At 45.0% G+C, this 24,779-nt stretch overlaps 1 protein-coding gene across 3 annotated transcripts in view; it reads right to left on the bottom strand.

Annotated features, from left to right (window-relative positions):
- Window positions 1-1,209: 1,209 nt before the first annotated feature.
- The window catches only part of PNPLA4 (patatin like phospholipase domain containing 4), a 30,390-nt gene continuing 6,820 nt past the window's right edge, over window positions 1,210-24,779 (bottom strand). For all 3 annotated transcript variants that reach the window (XM_042926548.1, XM_042926547.1, XM_042926549.1), the window contains exons 5-7: window positions 13,796-13,861; window positions 2,220-2,372; window positions 1,210-1,495 (exon numbers count right to left, since the gene is read on the bottom strand). In XM_042926548.1, coding sequence (XP_042782482.1) covers window positions 1,364-1,495; window positions 2,220-2,372; window positions 13,796-13,861 — 351 coding nt within the window. In that variant the 3' untranslated portion in view covers window positions 1,210-1,363. The remainder of the gene's footprint in view (window positions 1,496-2,219; window positions 2,373-13,795; window positions 13,862-24,779) is intronic.

Below are 24,779 nucleotides of genomic sequence, written 5' to 3' on the forward strand. Positions count from 1 at the left end.
CAGAGAGAGACAGAGCATGAACGGGGGAGGGGCAGAGAGAGAGGGAGACACAGAATCGGAAACAGGCTCCAGGCTCCGAGCCATCAGCCCAGAGCCTGACGCGGGGCTCGAACTCACGGGCCGCGAGATCGTGACCTGGCTGAAGTCAGACGCTTAACCGACTGCGCCACCCAGGCGCCCCGAAGCTGGTTTGTTTCTAACTGCCTCTTGGTAATTAAGAGTTTATGCTTCGCAGAGCCCCATAAAAACAGATTTAAGATTGCACACAGTGTCCATGAATTAGTGTAAACCCACAGACAAGTCTTCAATGTGATAGGGTAGCCACTCAAACAATAGAAGGCCTAGAATCAGTAGAACATGACTTGAAATAATAAATGAATGATTACTTTGGATTTATTTCTTATTTACTAGGCTACGTGCTTGAACTGGTGCTTCATATTTAGTAGTATATTATCTACGTTTGTAGAGTAGATACATCCAGTCCATTGATGGCTAAACATCCAGTGAGGTATGGCCTTGCAGGAACAGAGGGGGCAAGAGAGCGAGACATCAGTATGTAGGCAGAAGGAGATTGAGAGATGCAGAGATAAGGAGACAGAGAATTATTAATGGCAGCTCTGGGTTCATAACCGAGAAGCATCAAGACAGGCTGATCATCACGTTAGCTGGGGAGCTGGGGTTTAAAAGGAGGAAGGTGGGGATGGAATAATCCTCTACTGAAGAATGAGGAAACCCTACCTAGTGTCCAAATCTGCTGGGCTTCTGGGCTACCGTGTCCCATCCACCCTCTACCAGGCACAATCACGTCCACCCGTGAGAAGCAAACCTTTGCTCCTCCAGCCCTGGTGACACTGGCATGTCACAGAAACGCCCGCGTATTTCACCGCAAAAACACGCAGCCACATTCTGTGTGGGAAGACAGCATTGGTGGTGGTCCTGTTTCGACATTCCATGGTTTATCCAAATTGCTGACCCTTCTAAATCTTTCAAAGGACACGAAAACTAGTAATCAAGAATCCTGATAGGCTTTTTTTTTTTAATTTTTTTTTTTTTAATGTTTATTTATCTTTGAGGCAGAGAGAGACAGAGCATGAACAGGGGAGGAGCAGAGAGAGAGGGAGACACAGAATCTGAAACAGGCTCCAGGCTCTGAGCTGTTAGCACAGAGCCCGACGCGTGGTTCGATCAGATCATGACCTGAGCCGAAGTCAGACGCTTAACCGACCAAGCCACCCAGGCGCCCCATGACAGGCTTTTTAAAAAAGGGATTTAATTAGAAACATCCATCAAAAGCCATGTGGATAAAAATGAGAAAAAAAAAAAAGGCGTGAAATCTGTTTTGCATTATAAACTTTGAAGCTTTCTATTCAAACCAATTTTCTTTAAGTAAAAACTTAATGGCGTCACCAAAGCCATGTTGATACAGAGATTCCATTTTCCTCTTGCTTGGTGGGAAAAGGGCTTGGTTCAGCCTCACCAAGTTAGCCACAGACAGCTAGAACAGAAAGACAAATTGAAGCTATGAGACATTGCAGTACAGGGACATGTAACCTGAGATTTCTTATCACAGGTACAATTAGGGGCTTAAAAAGTCTGTAGGAGAAAAATCCAACTTGAAAGGTTAACTTCACCCACAGGCTAGATGAGGGTCTCTCGGTCTTGATGCTAGTGACGTGTGGGGACACATACTTGTGCGTTGTGGGGGCTGTCTGCGCATCACAGGATGTTGGGCACCAGTCCTGACCTCTACCCCCTGGATGCCAGGAGTGCCTAGCAGATGTGAGAAGCAAACGTGTCCAGGCATCGCCACTGTCTCCTAAGTGTAATATCACCTCGGGGTGAGAACGATTAGACGAGGTTAAGGAAGTCAATATGTAAGTTCTTCAGTCGAGTTTTCCTCCAATACTTTGCGACACTTAATTATCACCATGTTTTTAAACCAATAAACGATCTAATTTAAACTTGCCCTGAAATTCTCCCACTAGTTTACTGACCTGAAGAAGTGAAGAGAGAAGAACTTTTCACAAACGGACAGTAAATGGTGACAGGTCTGCATACTCACATCCGTATGCATAACATGTATTGGAAACTAGTAAAAAACCATTATTACTGAGAACACGCACTTTGTACGTAACATTATCAACGAGCTTCCAACATTTTGGAAGCGTGTGGAAGTTCTTAGGCAGGTGACTTCAAATATCACTGGACACATCACTCACCATCATGTCCTGTTTGGCGACATTAACGTACACATTCAACTGCCCTTTGTCCTGCGGGGAGATGTCCAGTCGTCCACTGAAGGGTGAGACGGTCACCGTCCGGCCGACAGGGAGGATGGGAAGGCTGTTGGTGAGGCCTCCATCCACCCACTTCTGTGGAAAGAAACAGCCCGTGTCAGCACACGTCCATGAGACACGTCCCACGTAGAGCAGATAAACACAGATTTTTCAACAGGACTCCTTCCTTGTAATATCATCAAAGCCTCTCCTATGCTCTTAAATTGCTGTTTATGGGGACTAATCCGATGGGTGATTTTTTAAATCTTTCTACACAGATCATTTACCCATAGAATGAGAAGCTGACAGAAATCAGGAAACCTCTCCAATTGTTTAAAAACTTTCAGAAGAGGGACACCTGAATGGCTCAGTCAGTTAAGGACCTGGTTCGTGGTTTCAGCTCTGATCATGATCTCACGGTTCGTGAGTTCAAGCCCCATATCAGGCTCTGCGCTGACAGTGCGGAGCCTGCTTGGGATTCTCTCTCTGTCCCTCTCTGCCCCTCCCCTGCTCCCTCTGTCTCTCTCTCAAAAATAAATAAATTAAAAGTTAAAAAAAATATAAAGCTTTCAGATTATTTTTTTTTAAATGTTTACTTTTGGGAGAGACACAGAGTGCAAGATGGGGAGGGTCGGAGAGAGAGGGAGACACCTAACCGACTGAGCCACCCAGGTGCCCCTAGTAGATTATTTTAAATACGACATACCTAAATTTTTATGATGCCGGTGGATGCATGAGAAGACATGTAATAAGACTGGGGCTCACTATTTAATCAGAGTGGAAAGCCAAGTTTACAGTTGATCCTGAATAACCAACCAGCAAATGGGACGTTCCATTTTTGTTGTAAGAACTAGACATTGGCATTTCCTGCAGCAAACTTAAAAATAACCAGAACAACCAGAAATCCTTCTATTTCCAAAGTGGCACCTGAGTTTAAGATGTGAGTTTTTATTTATTTATTTTTTCAGTTTGTTTGTTTATATATTTATTTTGAGAGAGAGACAGCGAGCATGAGCAGGGGACGGACAAAGAGAGAGAGAGAGAGAGAGAGAATCCCAAGCAGGCCTCGCAGAGTCAGCACAGAGCCCAACGTGTGGCTAGAACTCACAAAATGTGAGATCACGCCCTGAGCTGAAATCAGGAGTCGGACGCTTCACTGAAGGAGCCACCCAGGCGTCCCAAGACATGTGGTTTTAAAGCCAGAAAGAATGAGAAGCACCACATTAAAAAAAAAAAACAACAAAAAAACCCCAGACATTACTCATAAGAGGTTTCTTTGTTTTCTTTCAGACCCGTGCCTAATGGAGAGGGATGGACAGAGCAGGTAAGAGAAGCTTTAGAGGCTTCCGCACAACTGTGTGGTGAAAGAGACAGAGAACGAGCAGGGGAGGGGCAGAGAGAGAGGGAGACACAGAATCCGAAGCAGGCTCCAGGCTCCGAGCCGTGAGCACAGAGTCCGACGCGGGGCTCGAACTCAGGGACCGTGAGATCATGACCTGAACCGAAGTCAGGTGCTCAACGAGCTGAGCCACGCAGGTGCCTCATTATGCTGTCCATTTCAGAGCCACAGAGTGTCAGGCCACCGTTGTTCCAACGTGAGGACATAATCTGCTGTAACAATAAATAAACGTGTGTGCACACACACACACACAGCTGAAGTGCAAAATCTCCAAGTTATATCTGTGATTGGAAATAGCTTTCAGTTGATAGGCGCAAAAAAAAAAAAAAAAAAAAAAAAAATCTGGTAATGGTTGACAAGCCCCCAGAGAAGAATCCTCACCGCAGAATTCTGCAGGCTGAGTTTCCCCTGAACATTGAGAATGTCACGTAGGGAAACCATATCTGTGCTGCTCAGTGTAGAGGCACAGGAGGGAGGGAGAAAGGGCTGGTAGACAACGTCCTGAACTTGGTTAAAACACACACTCATTTTGTTCTAAGGTGTCTTTTTTTAAAATGTTTTTTACTTGTTTTTATTGCTAAAGCAGCTCCCCCAAAGGGCATACAAGTAAGTGACGAGTGGACCCTGTGTTGAAAAGTGGAGGGGACTGCATTTTGCTGTTGCAGAAAACAGAAGCAGATCAAGATGAAAAGAAAACCGATCTGCACGATTTGCATATCATTATTTTTAAAAGAATGTCACATGCCTTACCATGTAATTACATTATATAGACACACATTCATATGTGGTTGTCTGTGTTTAACTCCCATACTCGTATGTGTTTGTGTGTATTGTGTGTGTATATATATGCTTATATAAACAGGTTTTTTTTTTTTAATGTTTATTTTTGAGACAGGGAGAGAGAGAGCGTGTGTGCAGGAGCGGGGCTGGGACAGAAAGAGAGGGAGACAGAGGATGTGAAGCCGGCTCTGTGCTCACAGCAGTGAGCCCGATGTGGGGCTCGAACTTATAAACCATGAGATCAGGGCCTGAACTGAAGTTGGAGGCTTAAGTGGCTGAGCCACGCAGGAAGAATTTTTAAAAGGGAGATTTGCAGTGAGAAGGCCCCAAAATATGCGGTTCTCTGCCTTACTGTCTCAGAGCTTGCTTTTGTTTCGTCTTATTTTTCTTTTTTTGCTTTGGGCATGGATACCAATTTCTATAATATGTTAACAACTAGAGGGAAAAAAAAACACCTCCCCAAATTATCTTTCATAGTCTCAATAGGATATTTGACCAATGACGTAGAACTGTGCTTAGTTTTCATCAAGGGATATCGATACTATGTACCTTGTGTCATGGGACTTGAGAGCTCATGTGACTTCACTCAATTTAAGGAAAAGAGGGCAATTTGGCTCATCCCACTGCCAAGTGTTCTAATGTATCACAGGGTTAATGAGTGCTGTTTCCGGGAACTGAAAAGTCTTTGTCCAAATTTGCTTCACTCTTGTTAGCTTATTCTGATTGCATAAAGGACTATAGGAAACGTACAGCTTATCTAATGACTTGACTAAACGTGCAGCAGACCAGCACCTCTCTCACCGTGACCCTGCCAGCTCGGGCACTCTGGACGCAGCACCTCTGGCTGCTGATGTGTGCTCTAGGGAATGGATCTAGACCATTCCCCCAAAAACGCTCCCTTGCTTTCTTTCGTCTTTCTTTCTTTCTTCTTTCTTTCTTTCTTTTGTTTCCTTCTTTCTTTCTTTTCTTTCTTTCTTTCTTCTTTCTTTCTCTTCCTTCCTTCCTTTCTTCTTTCTTCCTTCCTTTCTTTCTTTTTCTTTGTTTCTTTCTTTCTTCTTTTCTTTTCATTCTTTCTCTTTCTTTTTTTAATATATGAAATTTATTGTCGAATTGGTTTCCACCCAACACCTAGTGCTCATCCCAAAAGATCCCCTCCTCAATACCCATCACCCACCGTCCCCTCCCCCACCCCCCATCAGCCCTCAGTTTGTTCTGTTTTTAAGAGTCTCTTATGCTTTGGCTCTCTCCCACTCTAACCTCTTTTTTTTTTCCTTCCCCTCCCCCATGTGTTCCTGTTAAGTTTCTCAGGATCCACATAAGAGTGAACACATATGGTATCTGTCTTCCTCTGTATGGCTTATTTCACTTAGCATAACACTCTCCAGTTCCATCCATGTTGCTACAAAGGGCCATATTTCATTCTTTCTCATTGCCACGTAGTACTCCATTGGGTATATAAACCACAATTTCTTTATCCATTCATCAGTTGATGGGCATTTAGGCTCTTTCCATAATTTGGCTATCGTTGAGAGTGCTCCTATAAACATTGGGGTACAAGTGCCCCTATGCATCAGTACTCCTGTATCCCTTGGGTAAATTTCTAGCAGTGCTGTTCCTGGGTCATAGGGTAGATCTATTTTTAATTTTTTGAGGAACCTCCTCACTGTTTTCCCGAACAAAATGGCACATTCTTTCAGGCACACTGATTCCAGCCAAATCGCTAGTAACTAATAGCAGTAAACATTCCTCGGCCCCAAATTAAAAGTGGAAATGTTTTGTATCCAGTGTGGTCTAGTTGAAACGCCTGCATCATAAGCACTGCTGTCCATGAATTGTTTGGCTCTTTGCTACCGATTCCTGCAAGTGTTCTGTGCTGCCCACCTCGCGGCCAGCATTCTGTAAGGTGCAAACGACTGCCGTGGGCTTCTATGATTCCAGAATCTTTCACAGAAAAAACAAAAAATAATAAAACAAACAAACAAAACCCCTGTGCTGTTCTTCCCATGATGGTTTGGTATCACTTATAAAGGGACTTTGGTGACGGTCACCATCATCCATGTGTCGGGTCTTGTCAAAGTTTGGGGTACACGCTGAGGTGCCCTGGGAACCTAGGAAGGACACGCCCGGGGTTTAGGAATTTGAGCACTTCTTGTGAAGTAACTAAAGGGGAAAAACGTAAGCAGGTGATGTCCACAGCGTGTGCCTGGATGTGTGGTGGGCACTGTGCTATGTCCATCCGGGAGAGGGTCTCCAGGCACGGCTGAATCGTCTTCAGGTGTCTCTTGCTCGAAAAGCAGGTGAGTACAGGGGTGCCTCTGTCGGTTCGGCAGCCCACTCTTGATTTTGGCTCAGGTCATGATCTCACAGTTGGTGACTTCAGTCCCTGCTCGGGCTCCATGCTGACAGCACGGAGCCTGTTTGGGATTCTTTCTGTCCCTGTCTCTCTGACCCTCCCCTGCTCTCTCTCTCTCTCTCTCTCTCTCTCAAAATAAATTTTAAAAAAGCAAGTGAATACAAACCACTTTGTCAGAACAAGCAATGAAACGCTGATGTCTATAATTATTTTAAGTACCAGAGCGCAGGGCTTAATGGTTGATAGAACGTCTCCCCTATTACTTAGTTTAAATGCTGTTGCATAGGAAGGTCATGCTGGTGTAGTCAGATTCCCCACTTTACAGAAGCAGAAACTGAGGCTTGCAGGGTCACTCACTCTAAGTTACAGGCTGGCAAACTGCGGCTGCTTTTGCAAATAAAGTTTTATTGGCAGACAGCTATGCCCTTCCGCGGAGACACTGCTGTGCTGCTTTTCCACTAAAACAGCAAAGCTGAGTAGCTGGTCAACAGACACTGCACGCCCCACACGCCAGGGCGCTCACTACTCAACGCTTTACAGAACGTGTTTCCCAGGCACTGCCGCGGGGTACGCGGGCAGAAGGGGTGCAGCTGGCCTTCTCACCTCCCTTCTTCCTTCACACACACCGTAAAGCGGCGGTGTCTGAGGGAGGCAGGGAGGATCAGAGTTGTTTTCTGCAGGGGCGCCTGGGGGGCTCAGTTGGCTGAGTGTGCGACTTCCGCTCAGGTCATGATCTCACCACTGGGGGGTTCGAGCCCCACCCCAGACTCTCTGCTGTCAGCACAGAGCCTGCTTCCATTCCTTTCTCCCTCTCTCTCTCTGCTCTTCCCCAGTTCGTGCTTTCTCTCTGTCTCAAAAATAAATAAAAACATCCAAAAAAAAAATTAAAAAAAGAATTGATTTCTGCAGGGTACAGGAGATGGGGACGGGGGAAGGAATTATGGCACACATGCCTTATTTTCTTTTATGATATAGAGGACAGATAGTGATGTCCCACAGAACATTCTTGGGTTTTGTGTTTTTTTTTAATGTATTATTTTACTTATTTGAGAGAGAGAGAGGCATGGCAGATAAAGAATCTGAATCAGGCTCCAGGGTCTGAGCCGTCAGCACAGAGCCCGATGCGGGGCTTAAACGGACAAACCATGAGATCATGACCTGAGCTGAAGCCGGATGCTTAACCAACTAAGCCAGCCAGGTGCCCCTGAACACTTTTGGTTCCTGATTCTCAAAATAGAGGGGAGGGAGAGACAGAAAGACAAGGAAATACCTACTCCCCAAAATGTAGGTCAGACCCTCCCATTAGAGATAAAGAAATGCAGGAGGGGTGAAGAGATCTATGATCTTTTCTTAATCACAGGGAGACAACTTAAAACAAAAAATTTAAGAAGAGGTTAAAAACCCTAAAGTACTTCTACTAAAGATTATTGGTACATTGTTGTCTTAACTTTTGAATTTCTGATTTTTGATTCAAAAATGATGACTTTAGATACTTAATTTTCAGAAAATGCTAGAGGTGTTTAGCTAGTGACAGTATAAATGTTACATCAAAAATATTCCCTGGAACACTAACATGTTTTTTCAAACCGACAGTGCAAAAACTTTTAGGATGTTGCTGAAAACTAAGACCTTCTCCGTCGGAATAACTGACTTGATATCCAGATTCCTGTCAAGCCTAATCTGGCCGGTCGCCAGGCCAGTTACCACTTGCTGTTGACTATGTTGGTGACTGCACCACCTATCTGTGTGAAACGTCTAAGTCACGAAGAAATAGACGTGGGAGAATTATGGTAATAGTTATATACAAATACGTAGTAACAGTATTCCACGACGGTCTTTCCCACAAATATGTCCGTAATGAAAGAATTAATAATCCATATCCCATACAAAATGCTCAGTAGACTAGAATAATTCAATGTTAAATTTTCTCTAGATAATACATAGTGAAAATATTGCCTGAATTCTAATTCAGGCAAGAAAAAAGAAAAAAAAAACACCCTACAGCTTGTCTTGTGATGTGCATACCATCAGTCCTAGAGATGATCTTCTTCTGTTATTATGACCTATTAGTCTTCATAGCGATTAATGGCAATTAGACCATTGCCAATGCTAACGCTATCACTTAAAAAACCAAACAAGACAACTTGTTAGTTAAGACCTCCTCTTGAAAATGCTCATGCTTGTTCCAAATTGATGTCAAGAATTGTGAAAACGTGGCGTTTTCTGAGGATGCACATTCAGAGGCCATATATGCTGACAGAAGATTCATGAGTAAGAAATACAAGTCTGACCTTCAATATGTTTCTGTTCTTCATTCATTTATTCAGCGGCTAATGACTATCTACCATAAACAGGGTACTAAAAATGGTCTTACAAGAGGAAGCAGGAAACCTACAAGAACTTTAAAAAAGTTAGGCAAGGGGCTCCTGGGTGGCTCATCCAGTTAAGAGTCTGACTTTAGCTCAGGTCATGATCTCATGGTTTGTGAGTTCAAACCCTGCATTAGGCTCTGTGCTGACGGCATGGAGCCCGCTTGGGATTCTCTCCCTCTCTTTTTCTCTAAATAAATAAATAAACAAACAAATAACTTTTAAAAAAATTAGGGAAGGGGCTCCTGGGTGGCTCATCCAGTTAAGAGTTCGACTTTAGCTCAGGTCATGATCTCATGGTTTGTGAGTTCAAACCCTGCATTAGGCTCTGTGCTGACAGTGTGGAGCCTGCTTGTGATTCTCTCCCTCTCTTTCTCTCTAAATAAACAAATAACTTTTTAAAAAAATTAGGGAAGGGGAGCCTGGGTGGCTCAGTCGGTTAAGTGTCCGACTTGGGCTCAGGTCACGATCTCAAGGTTTGTGAGCTTGAACCCCCACGTCGGGCTCTGTGCCAATAGCTCAGAGCCTGGAGTCTGCTTCGGATTCTGTGTCTCCCTCTCTCTCTGTCTCTCCTCCTCTCATGCTCTCTTTCTCTGTGCCAAAAAAAAAAAATAAACATTAAAAAAATAAAAAAAATTAGGAAAAGGAAATAGACATCAGACTACGTCAAATAACTACTAGACAGGTTAGGAAGGAATTATACTGTCTATTAAGTTAATCTGCCTTACGAAAGTATGAAACTTATTTTTTTTTAAATTTTTTTTAAGGCTTATTTTTGAGAGAGAGCGAGCGAGAACGCACAAGTGGGCCACACGGTATATTCACCAGGCCACACCACCACAGGGCACTGCTCTGTCCCCTGCTGCTGCTGTCACCTCAGTCACTTCAGAAAAACAACCAAATCCCGCCAACCAATCAAGACCTGACTTCCACAAAAACACTAAAACCTAGAACAGGAGACGTGTTTTCAGCATGATGGAATTTTTTCTGTAATTTAAGTCATAGGAAAAGCTCACACCCACTGGCAAATGCTGCATTTAAATCAAAGTTTGTGTTTGGCTGAAAATGGAAAGATTCCAGCAAGCAAGCTGGCCTACAAATCCTACAGAAACTGTGGGAGGCTCTCAGGCTGAAAGAGCATCTGTGATGAGCTCGGAAGGAGGCCAGAATGTTGGTAAGTGTGTGCATACGTGCACAAGGTCTCCGAGGGTTCTGTCGCTCACCGTGTGCTCAGGACTCCCTCTTTGTGGACAGCAGTAAAGCACAACGGAAACCTGATGCTTTCAGGAGACCTTAAAATTAAGTAAGTGTCACATGTCTACTTTGCAGAGACACGGGTAATGGGCAACAAACTAGACAGACTGGGGCAGGAGACACGGCAGAGACACAAACGTTGGAGATCATCCTGGGAAAGGTGCCCACTCACTAGCTAGGTGGCCTCTGTGAAGTCAAATGCACATCTCTGAACCTCCCTTTCTCCTCGTCTGCAAAATACAGCGCAGTCATCCCGTGACAGGTGAGGGGGTTCTGTTGCAGCCAATAGAAAACGATAACAGCATGAGTTGTACTGCTTTTTCCACTACAAGGAAAATGGAGAGTGGACTGGTAAGGGTGGCCTCCCCAAGTCGTTCAGGGCACGTCTTTCCAGCTCACTCTGCGGCCATCTCCATGGTGGGATTGGTGACCTCATGATGCAGAACGGCTGCTGCAGTTCCAGTCATCACAGCTAGGTTCTGGGCAGCAGGAAGTAAAGAAAGGTATACAAGCTCCCTTCCTATAAGTCTCACAGTAATCCAGCTTATAGCTCACCAGCCAGCACTTAAATGGGAGCCTCACCTAGCTACAATGGAAGTCTGGAAATGTCCAGCCAACCACTCTGATTCTGTCATAAGGAAGGAGAGGAAAGTTCACGGTGGAAGAAAGCTAGAAGCCTCTATCACCTGCACCTCATTCATAATACGTTTACTAGTATTTGTACAGGAAACTGTTTAGCATAGCGTTAGAGCATCCTTGGCTTCTGGGGCTCAGCTCTATTGTAACTTTTTTTTTTTTAATTTATTTTATTTTGGGAGAGAGAGACAGAGAGAGAGAGAGAGGGAAAACGCCAAGCAGGCCCTGCACTGTCAGCACAGAGCCTGATGCAGGGCTCAAACTCACGAAGTGTGAGATCGTGAGCTGAGCCGAAACCAAGAGTCCGGCACTTAACTGCCTGAGCCACCAGGCGCCCCAGCTCTTGTAAGCTTGCTTCCACCCTCCCTTTCTGAAATTCCCACCTCCTTTCTAGCACATTCTACATCTACATCCTCCCTGCTCAATTGCTACCTCTTAATTATCGATCACCTTGGCAATTCTGAGGACTCTTGACTCCCCAACCCCCCTTTCATAACATGTCATCTCTAAGACACCTGAGAGTTTTTTTGCCCATTTCTATCATTATTGTATATTCTATGTGTAGCCACTTCTATCATTATTATATATTCCACAATCATACTTTGAAGTAAAATCATTGCATTTCAGATCATTATAAAGTTAGTTTATAAGATAACATTGATTTTGGTACCACCTTAATAAAAATTGATAGCTAAAAATAAATATTAACTTTTACTCCTATCATATAATAGGAGGGAAAATGCTATTGAACTTAAAGTAATTACAATAAAGTACAGTACCTCTCAAAGTTTTAGATGGCAACATAGCTCACACTCCTTGGGAACTAAATACCTGTGAGGTCTGAGAGAAAGTACCAACAGTAGGGGAAAAAAAACAAACCCAACCCTGCTTTCCATGAACTGATGTTTAAATTATTTTATGTTGCTCTTAAAAAAAAAAAAAAAAAAGATCAGTGTATATTTAGTTTCTAAACAGTCACAAAAAGGGTTTTAGCATTCTGTTTGGACTGTATGCCTATGGCTAATAAACAGAGCTGAACTGAACTGTCCCTCTTAGGCTCTGCAACTTTGCATCTACACGGCTTTTCCGGTTACTTAACATCTCTGTGCCTCTCTCTCCCCGTGTGTCCCTTTAGACAACGGTCCTGGGGCAGACCAATTTGGGCCCAGAAGTGTACAGGAAGCACGGCAAAGGCCTGGAAAGACCAAGAATGCTCAAAGCAAGAAAATCAGGAGGGCTTGCGAGATCACAAAAATCGATGCCTTTGTTGTGAGATCACCAATTCCTTGAGTAGAGGTACTGTGCACAGGGCCCTCGAAGTCCCTGAGTGAGTGAATGAATGAATGACAGATATTAAACATTTTTCATGTACTCACTTAGGAGTAAGTGCATATGATGTATATATATACTAAATAAAACAAATGGCATTTATTCATCTGTGAATATGTGCCTGATCTTGGCTATGTGTTAGATACTATATTGCATTATACAATATTTATCTCTAGTAGGTGTTAAATAGATGCTGTATTTGATTATAAATACATATCTCTGGTATATGTTAAATAGTGTATTTGATTATAAAATGCATATTTCTGGTATGTGTTAAATAGATATTCTATTTGATTATAAATATATATCTAGTATATTTTAAATAGATGCTTATATTTGATTGTAAATATGTATCTCTGGTATGTGTTAACTAGATACTGTATTGGATGATAAAATGCATTGCTCTGGTATGGGTTAAATAGATACTATATTTGATTACAAATACATATCTCTGGTGTGTGCTAAGTAGATACTGTATTTGATTACAAAATGCCTAACTCTGGTATGTGTGAAATAGATACTGTCTTTGATTTTAAAATGCCTATCTCTGGTATGTGCTAAGTAGATAATTTATTTGATAAAATGTGTAACTGTGGTATGTTTGAAATAGATACTGTCTTTGATTTTAAAATGCCTATCTCTGGTGTGTGCTAAGTAGTTAGTGTATTTGCTTATAAATACGGCTCTCTGGCATGTGTTAGAGAGACAGTGTATCTGTTCTACAGGGTGCGCCTGTATGCAGGAGCCAGAGAGGGTGGGTAGGTAGGATAATGAACCTTTACTGCAGCGGCTGCAGAAGGCAGAGAGGAGCTGGCCCACAGCCCCGCCTGAGAGCAGATGGCAGGTATTAGCTCACCTTTCCCTCCCTCCCTCTCTCTCTCCCTCCCTCCTGCCTGGAGTGCAGGGGGGGGGGGGGGCAGGCGAAGAGAGCAGTCCTGGATTGCAGGGGAAGTGCAGGGCCGGGGAGGGGCTTGCTGCCTGGCCGGGGGCTCCTGTGGGGGTTGGGGAAGGGGAAGGAGTGGGTGCTGGTGGGGGGGGGGGGGGGTGGTCACATGCAGAGCCCTGAGGCTTTTCCCAGCTGGCAGCTCAGCTGTGCCTGAAGGGGCTGTTTACTGTTTTAAAAATTCTTTTAGTCTTTTTTTTTTCTTTTAACAAAAGGGATAACATTTATAACCAGATGGAAAAAGGGGCATCCCCATCATTCTGAGTGTCGACATCTTGCTGCCATGCCTCCCGTACTTGATTTCTTTTCTGTTAAAAACAAAATTATTTACAAAAAAAAAAAAAAAAATCATATAAACTGATTTGGAATCACCAGCATAATGATAAAATTGGATCCTTGAAAGGAAACGTATTAATCCAGGGAATCCTGATGATTCATCAGTGGTAAGAAGGTTACCTGCCCGTTGTACTCCACTGGTTTCACGCCCGCGTAAATGGGCAGGAAGCTGCTAGCCAGGAGAACCTGGAGGAGGAAACAGAGAAACAGCCCGCAAGTGTAAGTGTTCACACACAAAACACACTTGATGTATTAGTAAAACATGTTACGTTTTTCCAAAAATAACAATGTTCACTGTAAAAGATTAAGTTCTATAGATTTCTTTTTTTTTAATTTTTTTTAACGTTTGTTTATTTTTGAGACAGAGAGAGACAGAGCATGAACGGGGGAGGGTCAGAGAGAGAGGGAGACACAGAATCTGAAACAGGCTCCAGGCTCTGAGCTGTCAGCACAGAGCTCGACGTGGGGCTCGAACTCACGGACCGCGAGATCATCACCTGAGCCAAAATTGGACGCTTAACCGACTGAGCCACCCAGGCGCCCCAGTTCTATACATTTCAACTGCACACCAGACACAGTTAAGGAGAAGGTAACACTTCTACTGTCTGAAAAGACCCTGAACACAGAGGCGAGATTTCGTGTTCTGTGACTCAACTGACTTCACCTGAGTAAAATCGCTATTTTAATTGTAGACGACCAGGTCATTAGAAAATTTAACTTCCAGGGAAGTCTACATTCGTGAGCACGTACAGGCTGCAGATAAATTATTCACGATGCTCTGTCATATGCTATAAAAATCATTTCTCAGGTTGCACTGTGGAGGGCGCCTCGCTGGCTCAGTCTGTAGAGCGTGTGGCTCGATTTTCGGGTCTTGAGTTCAAGCCCCATGCTGGGGGTAGGCTTTACTTGAAAAAAATAAAAATAAGGTTGCACTCTTATTTTTCAGAGGAGCAAACCCTCTGGTTATTAGAGGGGAGACCAGCCTGCAGCTTGGGAGGATTCTAATTTGTCTCCACGATGTTGCTAACGGGAGCGACACATTTCATGTGCTAGCAACATGGTCTGCATATATAATGCGACGGCAGCAGCTTGGGACAGCAGGTACGCGTTATCTTCTATTGAAAAAGGCGAAAAAGGTCGCCATTTAGGATATTAGCATTTCTTCCAACAGAACTTGGGCATTGGGAGCTTTTCTGACATTTACATGTTTCTTTTCTTTTTTCTCGTGCAGTCTCCAAATCGCTACTGTTCTGTTTGGAAAGACACAGCAGTAGATACTGAATATTTAAGCTAGAATCTTTCAACTAGTAACTGTTTCTTGTCAAGGATTTCATGAGATTTGGCAGGGGTGGGGTGGGCGTATATTATTCAGAAATGGATTACGGCCCCAAAACTGATTTGCAAATCGCCTATTTAGAATTATTTAGAACTCACAGAGCATTTTTCCCCAGGGAAACAATAGCGTAGGTATGTTTTCTGAGGTCAGCTCTCCAAGGCCAATATGTATATTCTGAACTGTGAGTAACGATAGATCCGGTCACCAGCAACTGCACTTTCTGTAGGAGGCGTCCTCTGTGGGGTGTAGCCTGGCTGGACCACTTTTATTTCTGCGTCGTGTACCTGGAACTTGGCACTGGCGTCTCTGTGCAGTGGTCCCAACTCTTAACAAGGCTCGTGGCTCCTCACTGCTGAAAAGTGCTGAAGGGACAGGGTCTGTGCCTCCTGCATGGTCGGTCAGGCCTTCTCAGACCCCACAAATGCCTGTTTCACCTCCCCATCTCCACGGCAGGAATGCAGATGAGCACCCTTGGCGGGGTTCAGTGGGACAAACAAGGATTCGCCCATGTTGTTGGGGACGTGTCGAGCACAAGGGCTGAGGTTCTAACAGTCCCCATGGCAACGGGCTCCTGACAGGTGGCCCGGAAACATCTGGGGCATCAGGTGTGAGTGGTAGAACAGCACAAACCAAGGCTCGGCAGGAAAGAAGGAAAGGACTGACACGCATCACATATCCCTCTTGTTCCAGGCTGGTGCCGGGTGCCCGAACCAGCGACGTCATCTGTGGACCCAGTGAAAAATGAAAATACAGGTATTAAGAATCGCAAGATGTCGGGGTGCCTGGGTGGCTCAGTTGGTTAAACATCCAACTATTCATTTCTGCTCAGGTCATGATCTCATGGTTTGTGAGATTGAGGCCCACATTGGGCTCTGTGCTGACAGCATGGAGCTTGCTTAGGATTCTCTCTCTCTCTCTCTCTCTCTCTCTCTCTCTCTCTCCACCTCCCCTGCTTGCATGCATACTCTCAAAATCAATAAATAAAGTTAAAAAAAAAAAGAATTGCAAGATGTTGACAACAGATCATCAAACCAAAGTACAATGGCAATCTTGCATGAGATTTGTCAACCATCTACAAACAAGACTGTAGACATGCCTGTCCTTAGCATCCCTCTTCTATTCTTAATGTTTATTTATTTTGAGAGAGAGGGAGAAAGCGAGCAGGGGAGGGGGAAAGAGAGAGGGAGAAAGAGAATCCCAAGCAGGCTCTGCGCTGTCAGCACACAGCCCAACTTAGTGCTTGATCCCATGAACCGTGAGATCATAAGCTGAGCTGAAATCAAGAGTTGCTTAACTGGCTGAGCTGCCCAGGTGCTCCCGCGTTCCTCCTGAAATGTGTGGCTTGATAGAATGGTGAGCTGTGACGCTAGGCAAACCTGTTATACAAAGAGGAAAGCAGGAGTGAATATCATCTCGGGTGATTTGTGGGGCATTACTTCATAAGCCAGTGGGGGATGACAGGACAGAGCCAACCTTCTCGGCCCCACGACATCAGCACTTGGGTGTTTTCCAGAGAAAGGCTGTGCACAGTTTCCATTGTCACTGCATTCACCCTAAATGAATTTGGCTCTATCATCAATTGGCTACTCTTTAAAAAAAAAAACAAAAAAAACAATTACAGGCCCTAGGTATGTTTTGTAGACACGCTGTGGCTATTTAATGAAGTAATTTGGCAAAAAGCAACATCGTGCTGTAGCAATCACTGGAATGCTCTGGGGATAGCAGACATATTGTGAAATTACAGTACTTAAGGGTCTTTAAAGAACCAAAGACACTCTGTAAATACAACGATTTATTTCATTATGCTGCATAAATAATCATATGTGCCCTGCAAAAAAAAAAAAAAAAAATCACCACCATTAGAATCAGAATGATGTGTTTTTCCTCCCCCCCTCCGTGTCAGAGTATAATGTAAAGTTCACAAGTTAATGCTTGCAAGTGTTTTCGGTGTTTGGTTGAAAAATGCTATTCAATTACTTTCCTACAGATAAGAAGAGTACGAATCTTCCTAAATGATATGAGGACTGCAGTGAACTAGAAAATACCTGTCAGTCCTCCAAATCAATGTATTTATTCTGACATAACTCACTTTCCCTGGACGTGGGCTGCTGATTTGCATATCAGACCAAGTTCAGTGGGAAAATTAGCTTCCACAGTAGAGAACTAAGTGTTCTGTCTTATTCGTGGTCTGTTTGCCGCCATTTTATTGCAAGCAAATGGAACGTTCGAAGGAAAGAGGCGAAGACTCACACTCTGAGGCCACGTAATAGGACACACAGTAGGTCTAAACATGTCCATACAGCGTGTCTTACCTCGTTGTTTTCCCAGTGAAATTTTTCTCACCAATAAAGCTCCACACATATAGAGTAGAGGTTCTCAGTGAAGGGAAGAGTGTCTTTGTTTCCTGGGGACATTTAGCGATATCTGGAGTCAGTTTTATTTGTCACAATTGTGTGTGTGTGTGTGGTGGGGGGATGGTTACTACTGGCATCTAGTGGGTAGAGTCAAGGGATGCTTCTACACACCTATTAATGCACAGGCCAGCCCCCACCACAGACAAGCATCAGACCCCAAATGTCAATAGCATTGTGGCTGACACACGGATGTAACATCTGGGTCTTGCCATTCATGGCCCATCACAGGACTCAGTACTTTAAACAGTGCACAGAGGTTAGAACGTTAATTTGCGTTTTTGTCTCATTCTTACTAAATATACAATGATAAAAATAAAAGCTAGTGACATCCTCTAGCAATGCACAAAACATCGCCAAGTGCATATTCAATGCACGCTCTGACTAGCTCTTTTCATTTTACATGTTATAGAAAAGGGGTGTTTAGAAAATTGTGTGGCCTGGCTTCCTTCAAGAATGAATTCCCAACAAGTTTCATTTATGCCTAAAGTTTGCTGTGGAGTTTAATGAGGAGCTGGCTATTTATTCAGAACCTGCTGGTGTAGTTGAAATTCAAAGACACGGTCAAATTTATCTTCCCAGGCTTCCCAGGATAATGAACAATCTTACATCAGGCCTTCGTTCACCTTCACTAGGCGAAATGTGCAAAGATCTTGCCGTAAGAGCATTCTCGCTAAGCGTGCGGCAACACGGGACTTCAGCACGATGGAGAGAGAGAGGGTGGTTCTTCCCAAGCGGGGCACGGTTCTGCACGAAAGCCTTCCTGGGACTATCGATCCAGGAGCATTCACTTGGGTCAAATGACCAGCTCAGACTACCTGTGTCCACTGGTTTTACAACGTGAAGAATTCAGCACTTGGTCCTAATGCACACAAGCGGCCACCACCAGCACGCCATGGCACAGTTAACTTCACAATCATGTCTGCTCAGCTGAGGAAGTGACCTAGGACTTTCTTAGAAACAAAGGATTTACCTCCCTCGTCACACTTTGCTGAAGGCTGATATTAAGATGTGCTTGGATTTCCTGGCTGCATGTTTCCTTGTGAAGAAAGATAGACCAGAATTCCCGGGATAATGTGTAATGGGACCCGCTAGTAAAGGAATGGCTAAGGACCTATGGCACACGGGACAAGAGCCTGGAGAGCAAGGGCCCCTGAGTTGGTAAGTGCCCCCACACACATGACTGCAGCTGATCTGCATAGCAATTTGTGGGGTAGGTGGGAATGTGCATTCCAACTGACAGAGAAGCTAAGGCACTGAGAAGTCAGTGGTCCCACCCACACCCCACCGAAGACGAGGGCTAGGCTTTCCATCACCAAGGTACCAAATGCCTTTGCAGAAACTGACCTCAACTTGGTGTTGATCTCCTCAACACACCCAGCCCACAGACATGATCAGTGCAGTTCATCCTCCAAGGATACATTTTTATCTGCCCCCACAATTCATCCCCAAAAAGGGTGTGGCACCCCAAATGGATGTCCCTGGTTGATGAGAACAAGGGAGGTGTTTGGGGGAGGGGGCCCCTCGGGGCTCTGGTTTCACTGTATAAAGGGATCCTCCCTCTGGGGCTCATCTCCTACTGGCCTGGTAGCACAGCTCACAAGTGCCTCCCTGTCTCTGCTCAGTCACTACTAGGGGGAGGGGCATACTCAGCACCAATGAGTTCTGCACAAAATAACACCTGCAGACCACAGGTGTGACTTATAGTGGTATACAAACAATGGGGGAAAACCCCAACACGGAGTGTCTTAGTCAACTCTGGCTGCTGTACAAAATACCATAAATTGGGGGACTTCTAAACAATACACATTTATCACAGTTCTGGGGAGCACAAAGTCCAAGAACAGGGCACCAGCAGGTCTGGGGTCTGGTGAGAGCCCACTTCCTGGTTCATGGAAAGCCATCTTCTCACCGTGTCCTCATGTGGCCGAAGGGGCCAGGGTGCTCTTTGGGGTCACTTTATGAGGGCACTGTTCTCATTCCTGAGGATTCTGCCCTCATAACCTAATCACCCCCCAAAGGCCCCACCTGCTAATATCATCTCATGGGAGTTAGGTTCAACGTAAATTGTGGTGACAGAAACATTCAAGACCTAGCATTTCACCCCTGCCTCCCCCAAATTCATGTCCTTCCTGCATGCGAAATATATTCATCCCCTCCCCGTGCCCAAAAAAGTTTTAAGTTGCTCTAGCATCCACTCCAAAGTTTAAAGCTCAAAGCCTCACGCAAATAGCATCTAACTCAACTCTGGGTGGGACCTGAAGTACCGTTCATCCTGAGGCAATCTGCTGTCCAGCTGGGAACCTATTAGATCAGTCAGGTTATGCGTTTCCCAAATATGCGGTGAGAAGGCACAGCAGAGAAGGTCCCCTTCCAAAGGGAGAAATAGGAAGGCAAGAAGAAGCATTCAGAGCAAGTCTGAAACCCAAGGGGGGTTTCAGTGCCACTAGACTTGAGGGCTGGAGGGTAGTCCTCTGTGGCTTGATGTTGTGCCTTACGAGCCCATGGGGGCAGGGTCCTGTCCCTGAAGCTTTGTTGGGCAGGGCTTGGGCCCCACCTCTGTGCTGGATCTGTGCCTCAGTCTCCCGCCAGAGGCTCCCTGGGGCTGGAACCCTCTGCCCACTGCGCTCTGTCTGGGATCTCCATGGTGGGCCCTCTCCCATGGCTCTAAGGCAGGGAGGACTGGCCTGTGAGAGGTGAGGGTGCGTCTACACTTGCCCTTATTCTCTGGGCTTCTCATGAGAGGGGCAGGCCTCCTGTGACCTCTCTGAGATGCCTCAAGGGTCATACTTCCGTTGTCTTGGGACAATAGTCCTGGCTTCTCTTTATAAGGCTGACAACAGCCTCATCAGATGACTGGTTTAGCCACCTCTTCCAGTTCTGTTTCCAAGAGGCTGTCATTCTTTTCAATAAGGACAGGCTGAGAAAGTCCCAAAGTTTTAAGTTCTACCTTGCCTTTGATAAGCAATTCCATCTTTAAGTCATTTCTCTCTTCTTGCATTTTATATAAGCAGTCAAGAGAAACCAGACCGCTCCTTCAATGCTCTGCTTAGAATGAGGACTCATCAAGTATTCATTTTCATCACTTCCAAGTTCAACCTTCCAGAAAACGCTGGGACAAGAACACAGTTCAGGCAGGTTCTTTGCTCCCTCATAGCAAGGAGGGCCTTGCTCCTACAGTGTTTGAGGACATGTCCTTGTTTCTTTCCGAGACCTCATCAGAATGGCTGTGCCACGCACAGTCCTACCGATTCTGTCTCCAGGCCCTTAGGGATTCATCACGAATATGGCGGCTCTCTCTCCAGCTCTTCTCGTTCTTTTCCGCGTCCTCTTCAGGATCACCTCTAAAGGTCCATTCATGGCAACGGGGGCTCTTTCTAGCATGTACCTCTAGTGTCCCCCAGCTTCTGTCTGCTACCCGGTTCCGAAGCTGCTTCCAAATGTGTAGATATGTGTTACGGAAGCGCCCCAGTTTCCTGTGTTGGTCCATTTGGGAGCTACAGACCGGGTAGCTTACAGACAACAGACATCGATTTCTCACATTTCTGGTGGCCGGGACGTCCAAGATCAAGGTGGAGTCAGTGCCTGCTGAGAGCCTGCTTCTTGCTGTGTTCTCACGAGGCAGGGAGCATGACCTAGCTGTGCAGGCTCTCTTTTATCAGGGCACTGATCCCCCAGGTGGGAGGGTTCTACCTTCATCACCTGTTCACCTCCCAAAGGTCCACCTCCTGGCACTATCACGTCAGGGATTCAGCATTCACTGTCTGAACTGGGCGGGGGGGGGGGGGGGGGGGCTACAAACGTTCAGACCACAGCACTGAGTTAAATCACTGTGGACATAAGATGCAGAACACTATGGAAATCCAACGCTAAGGGAATCTTTGGACCACATAACTGGTTAACGGAGGTTCACAGAAAATAATCTATCAGCACAGATATCAAATCAAAGAGTAATCTTTTATGCAACTAAATGCAGAGTTAACCAATGAAAGTTAAGTATGAGTCATCGCACAAAAGCAAATTTATAAAACGAAGCTAATGGTAAAGAGGTGTAAAATTAAATGCCAAAAGGTGGCAAAACTGGGTAGTAATGCATTTCCTGAGATGTTATAGATTTAGGTTAGCACACTGTGCGTGAACGCAGATGATAAGTAAGAAAAGCAATATGTAAGCAAAGGTGAATTGTACTCCCCAGAAAGAAAGCGGTGACACTTCAAATTTGACAACAGACTCATACGGACATGTTAACCGGTCACGTGTGTGGCTGAGTGCCTTATTTGTTGAACATTTACTGAATTTTGGCTTTAACCAACATGCACGCAGGGCTTTACTGCTGAAACAGCCTTTTCCATGCTTCATTCCATGTGCTGTCCATGGTGACACAGATTGACTTCTCACCTCCATTCCACGGTTGGACAAACTGAGGCTCCAACATAATTAGCCCCAGAGGACACTGCCAGGAAATGGCAGACCGGGATAGAAACACTGGGAGATGCACATAAAACATGCAATACTCCAGGTGGGCCTGTGTGCACCCACGCGGGCACACTTTTACACAGGCACCCGCTCCGTAATGAGAACTGGCACTCAGCTGGTGGATAATAAGGAGCCCAGCATTAACAACAACAACAACAAACAACACAAAAAAAGCCCTAGTTGGTGAGGGAATAAATAGTTAGTGATAAAATGGGTGGTGCAGCCACTGTGGAAGACAGTATGGAGGTGCCTCAGAAACGTAAAAACAGAATTACCACACGATGCAGTAATTCCACTGGGTGTTTACCCAAACGATACAAAAACACTACTTTCAAAAGATATATGCCCCCTTATGTTTATAGCAGCATTATTTACAGCAGCCAAATTATGGAAGCAGCCCAAGTGTCTATCAACAGATGAATGGATGAAGAAGTTGTGGTACATGTATACAATGGAATATTACCCAGCCATAAAAAAGAATGAAACCTTTCCATTTGCAACAACAGGGATAGAGCTAGAGTATAATGCAAAGAGAAATAAGTCAGAGAAGGACAAACACCACAGGTATTCATTCATAGGTGGAATTTAGGAAACCAAACACACAAAGAAAAAAGAAAAAACAAAAAACCAGACTCATAACTGTAGACAACAAACAGGTGGTTATCAGACAGGAAGTGGAAAAGCTGTCTCTGAGCTTCCTTCTCTCCTTCCCCGCGGCTCTACGTGGTCAGAAGGGCCACCCTGCACGTGGCACTTCTCAGAGCATTCCACCACTGGCCTCTTTGCTACCCAGACCACGTGAGCTGGTCACGTCCCCACCCAGAAGGGAGCGGGCTGTCTTCCCCCTCCACGAGTCTCTGCCGGTCCTACTCCGGAACCAAATGCTTCCCAAGTATTCCAGGCACGGATATCAGACATTTCACAGTCACTGTCTACCATCAAGGAAATATCTATCCTTCCTATTTTCCGTTCTGAAAAAGGTTAGAGCGTTCAGCTAAACATTTAAAATGCTTCTCGTAGAACCTAGGATAAATATTAATTATTCAATTATTCTCCTTACAAGATGTAACACATTTGTGTCAACTATTTCTCTTCTGTTCAATGAACTCAAGTAATTACACCAATTCTCTGAATAGTTATTATCCAAAACAAAGGAAATTGAAAAAAAAATCATGTTTACTTACTGCAATAGTTGCTGTTGCTACTGTAACAAATTACCACAAACTGAGAGGCTTAAAATAACACAAATCCGTCCTCATGCTGTCGAGTGATCGGCATCTCTCCTGGAGCTAAAAGTGAGCTGGGACTGGCCCGCACTCCTTCTGGGAGGCTGCAGGGGGAGTGTTCCCTGCTCATTCACATACTGGCAGAGTTCTGTTGCATAGGCTGCTGGACAGGAGTCCCCTTGTGCCTTGCTGGCTGTTGGAGGGGAGCGGCCACAGCGCCCTCTATGTGTGTGCTCTATTTCCAAGAGGGCTCTAAGGCTCAGAACGAGCAATGGTGCCTGGCATCCGGGAAAGATCTCCATCTGTAAGGACTCACAGACTTAGTTTGGATCCCCCCAGATAATCTGGGATCATCTCCCCGTTTCTAGATCTTTACCTCAATTGTATTTATAAGATTCTTTTTGCCACGTGAGGTGACACATTCACAAGTGCTGGAGATTAGAGTGTGGACATCTTTGGGGGCCATTATTCAGCCAAACACACTGCCACATAAGAGGAATTGAGAGACAGGGCGCTTGGGTGGCCGAGTCGGTTAAGCGTCTGACTCTTGATTTTGGCTTAGGTCATGATCTCGTGGTTGGTGAGTTCGAGCCCCGTGTCAGGCTCTGCCTGCTTGGGATTCTCTCTCTCCCCTCTCTGTCCTTCTCCCGCTTGCACTCTCTCTCTCTCTCAAAATAAGTAAACTTAAGAAAATTAAAAAAAAAAAAAAAGAAGTAATTCAGAGGAGGATAATCTTATCCACCATATGATAATCTACACGTAATCACGTAGAATGTTGGAGACCTGGGCTGTATTCCCAGCAGGGCCACTGACCAGCTAAGTTATTTTGTTTTTAAATTTTTTTTTAATGTTTATTTATTTTTGAGAGAGAGACAGAGTGCGAGCAGCGGAGGGGCAGAGAGAGAGGGAGACTCATAATCCAAAGCAGGCTCCAGGCTCTGAGCTGTCAGTACAGAGCCCAACGTGGGGCTCGAACTCGGGAACGACAAGATCATGACCTGAGGCGAAGTCGGAAGCTTAACTGAATGAGCCACCCCGGTGCCCCAGCTAAGTTATTTTGTAAAGGTCACTCTACATGTAGGATCCAGACTCTTTGTTCTTTCATCGTAAACGAGGCCACTGTGACAGATGCCTCTGCGGTTCGTTTACGTATTCATGCGTAGTCACTCACTGAGCCGTGCCAGGTGCCGGGACTATGAGAGCGGAGAAAACAGAGCAGCTCTTGGCCACGCAGAGCTTACATTCTAGTGGAGAGAGACCGACAGTAAAAATGAAGTCATAAAGCAGGAAAATCCGCAGCGGGTGAACAGGGATAAAGAAGGTAGGACGGGAGACAGGAAACACCAGGGCTCCGCCAGTGAGGACAGGGTAGGCAAAGGACAGATGCAATGAGGAGGAAGTGACTGGAATGAAGTCCACCTGTTTCATGACACAGCGACTGCGGTCCTGCTCCCGTGCAAACCAGAAGAGGTCTTCTAACACACTGACAGCCTCCTGTATCTGTACTGGCATCAGCACATTGTGACAATTCACGTGTGCACTGACCAGTTTCTCCCTTTATACTTTGCAAGGCTCTGTGAGATTATAGAAAAATGTCTTTTTCTAAGATAGAAAGACTATTCATTTATAAGCGAGAGACTAGCACAGTCAGCACA

Source organism: Panthera leo, chromosome Y, assembly GCF_018350215.1.
Source record: "Panthera leo isolate Ple1 chromosome Y, P.leo_Ple1_pat1.1, whole genome shotgun sequence".
NCBI lineage: Eukaryota > Metazoa > Chordata > Mammalia > Carnivora > Felidae > Panthera > Panthera leo.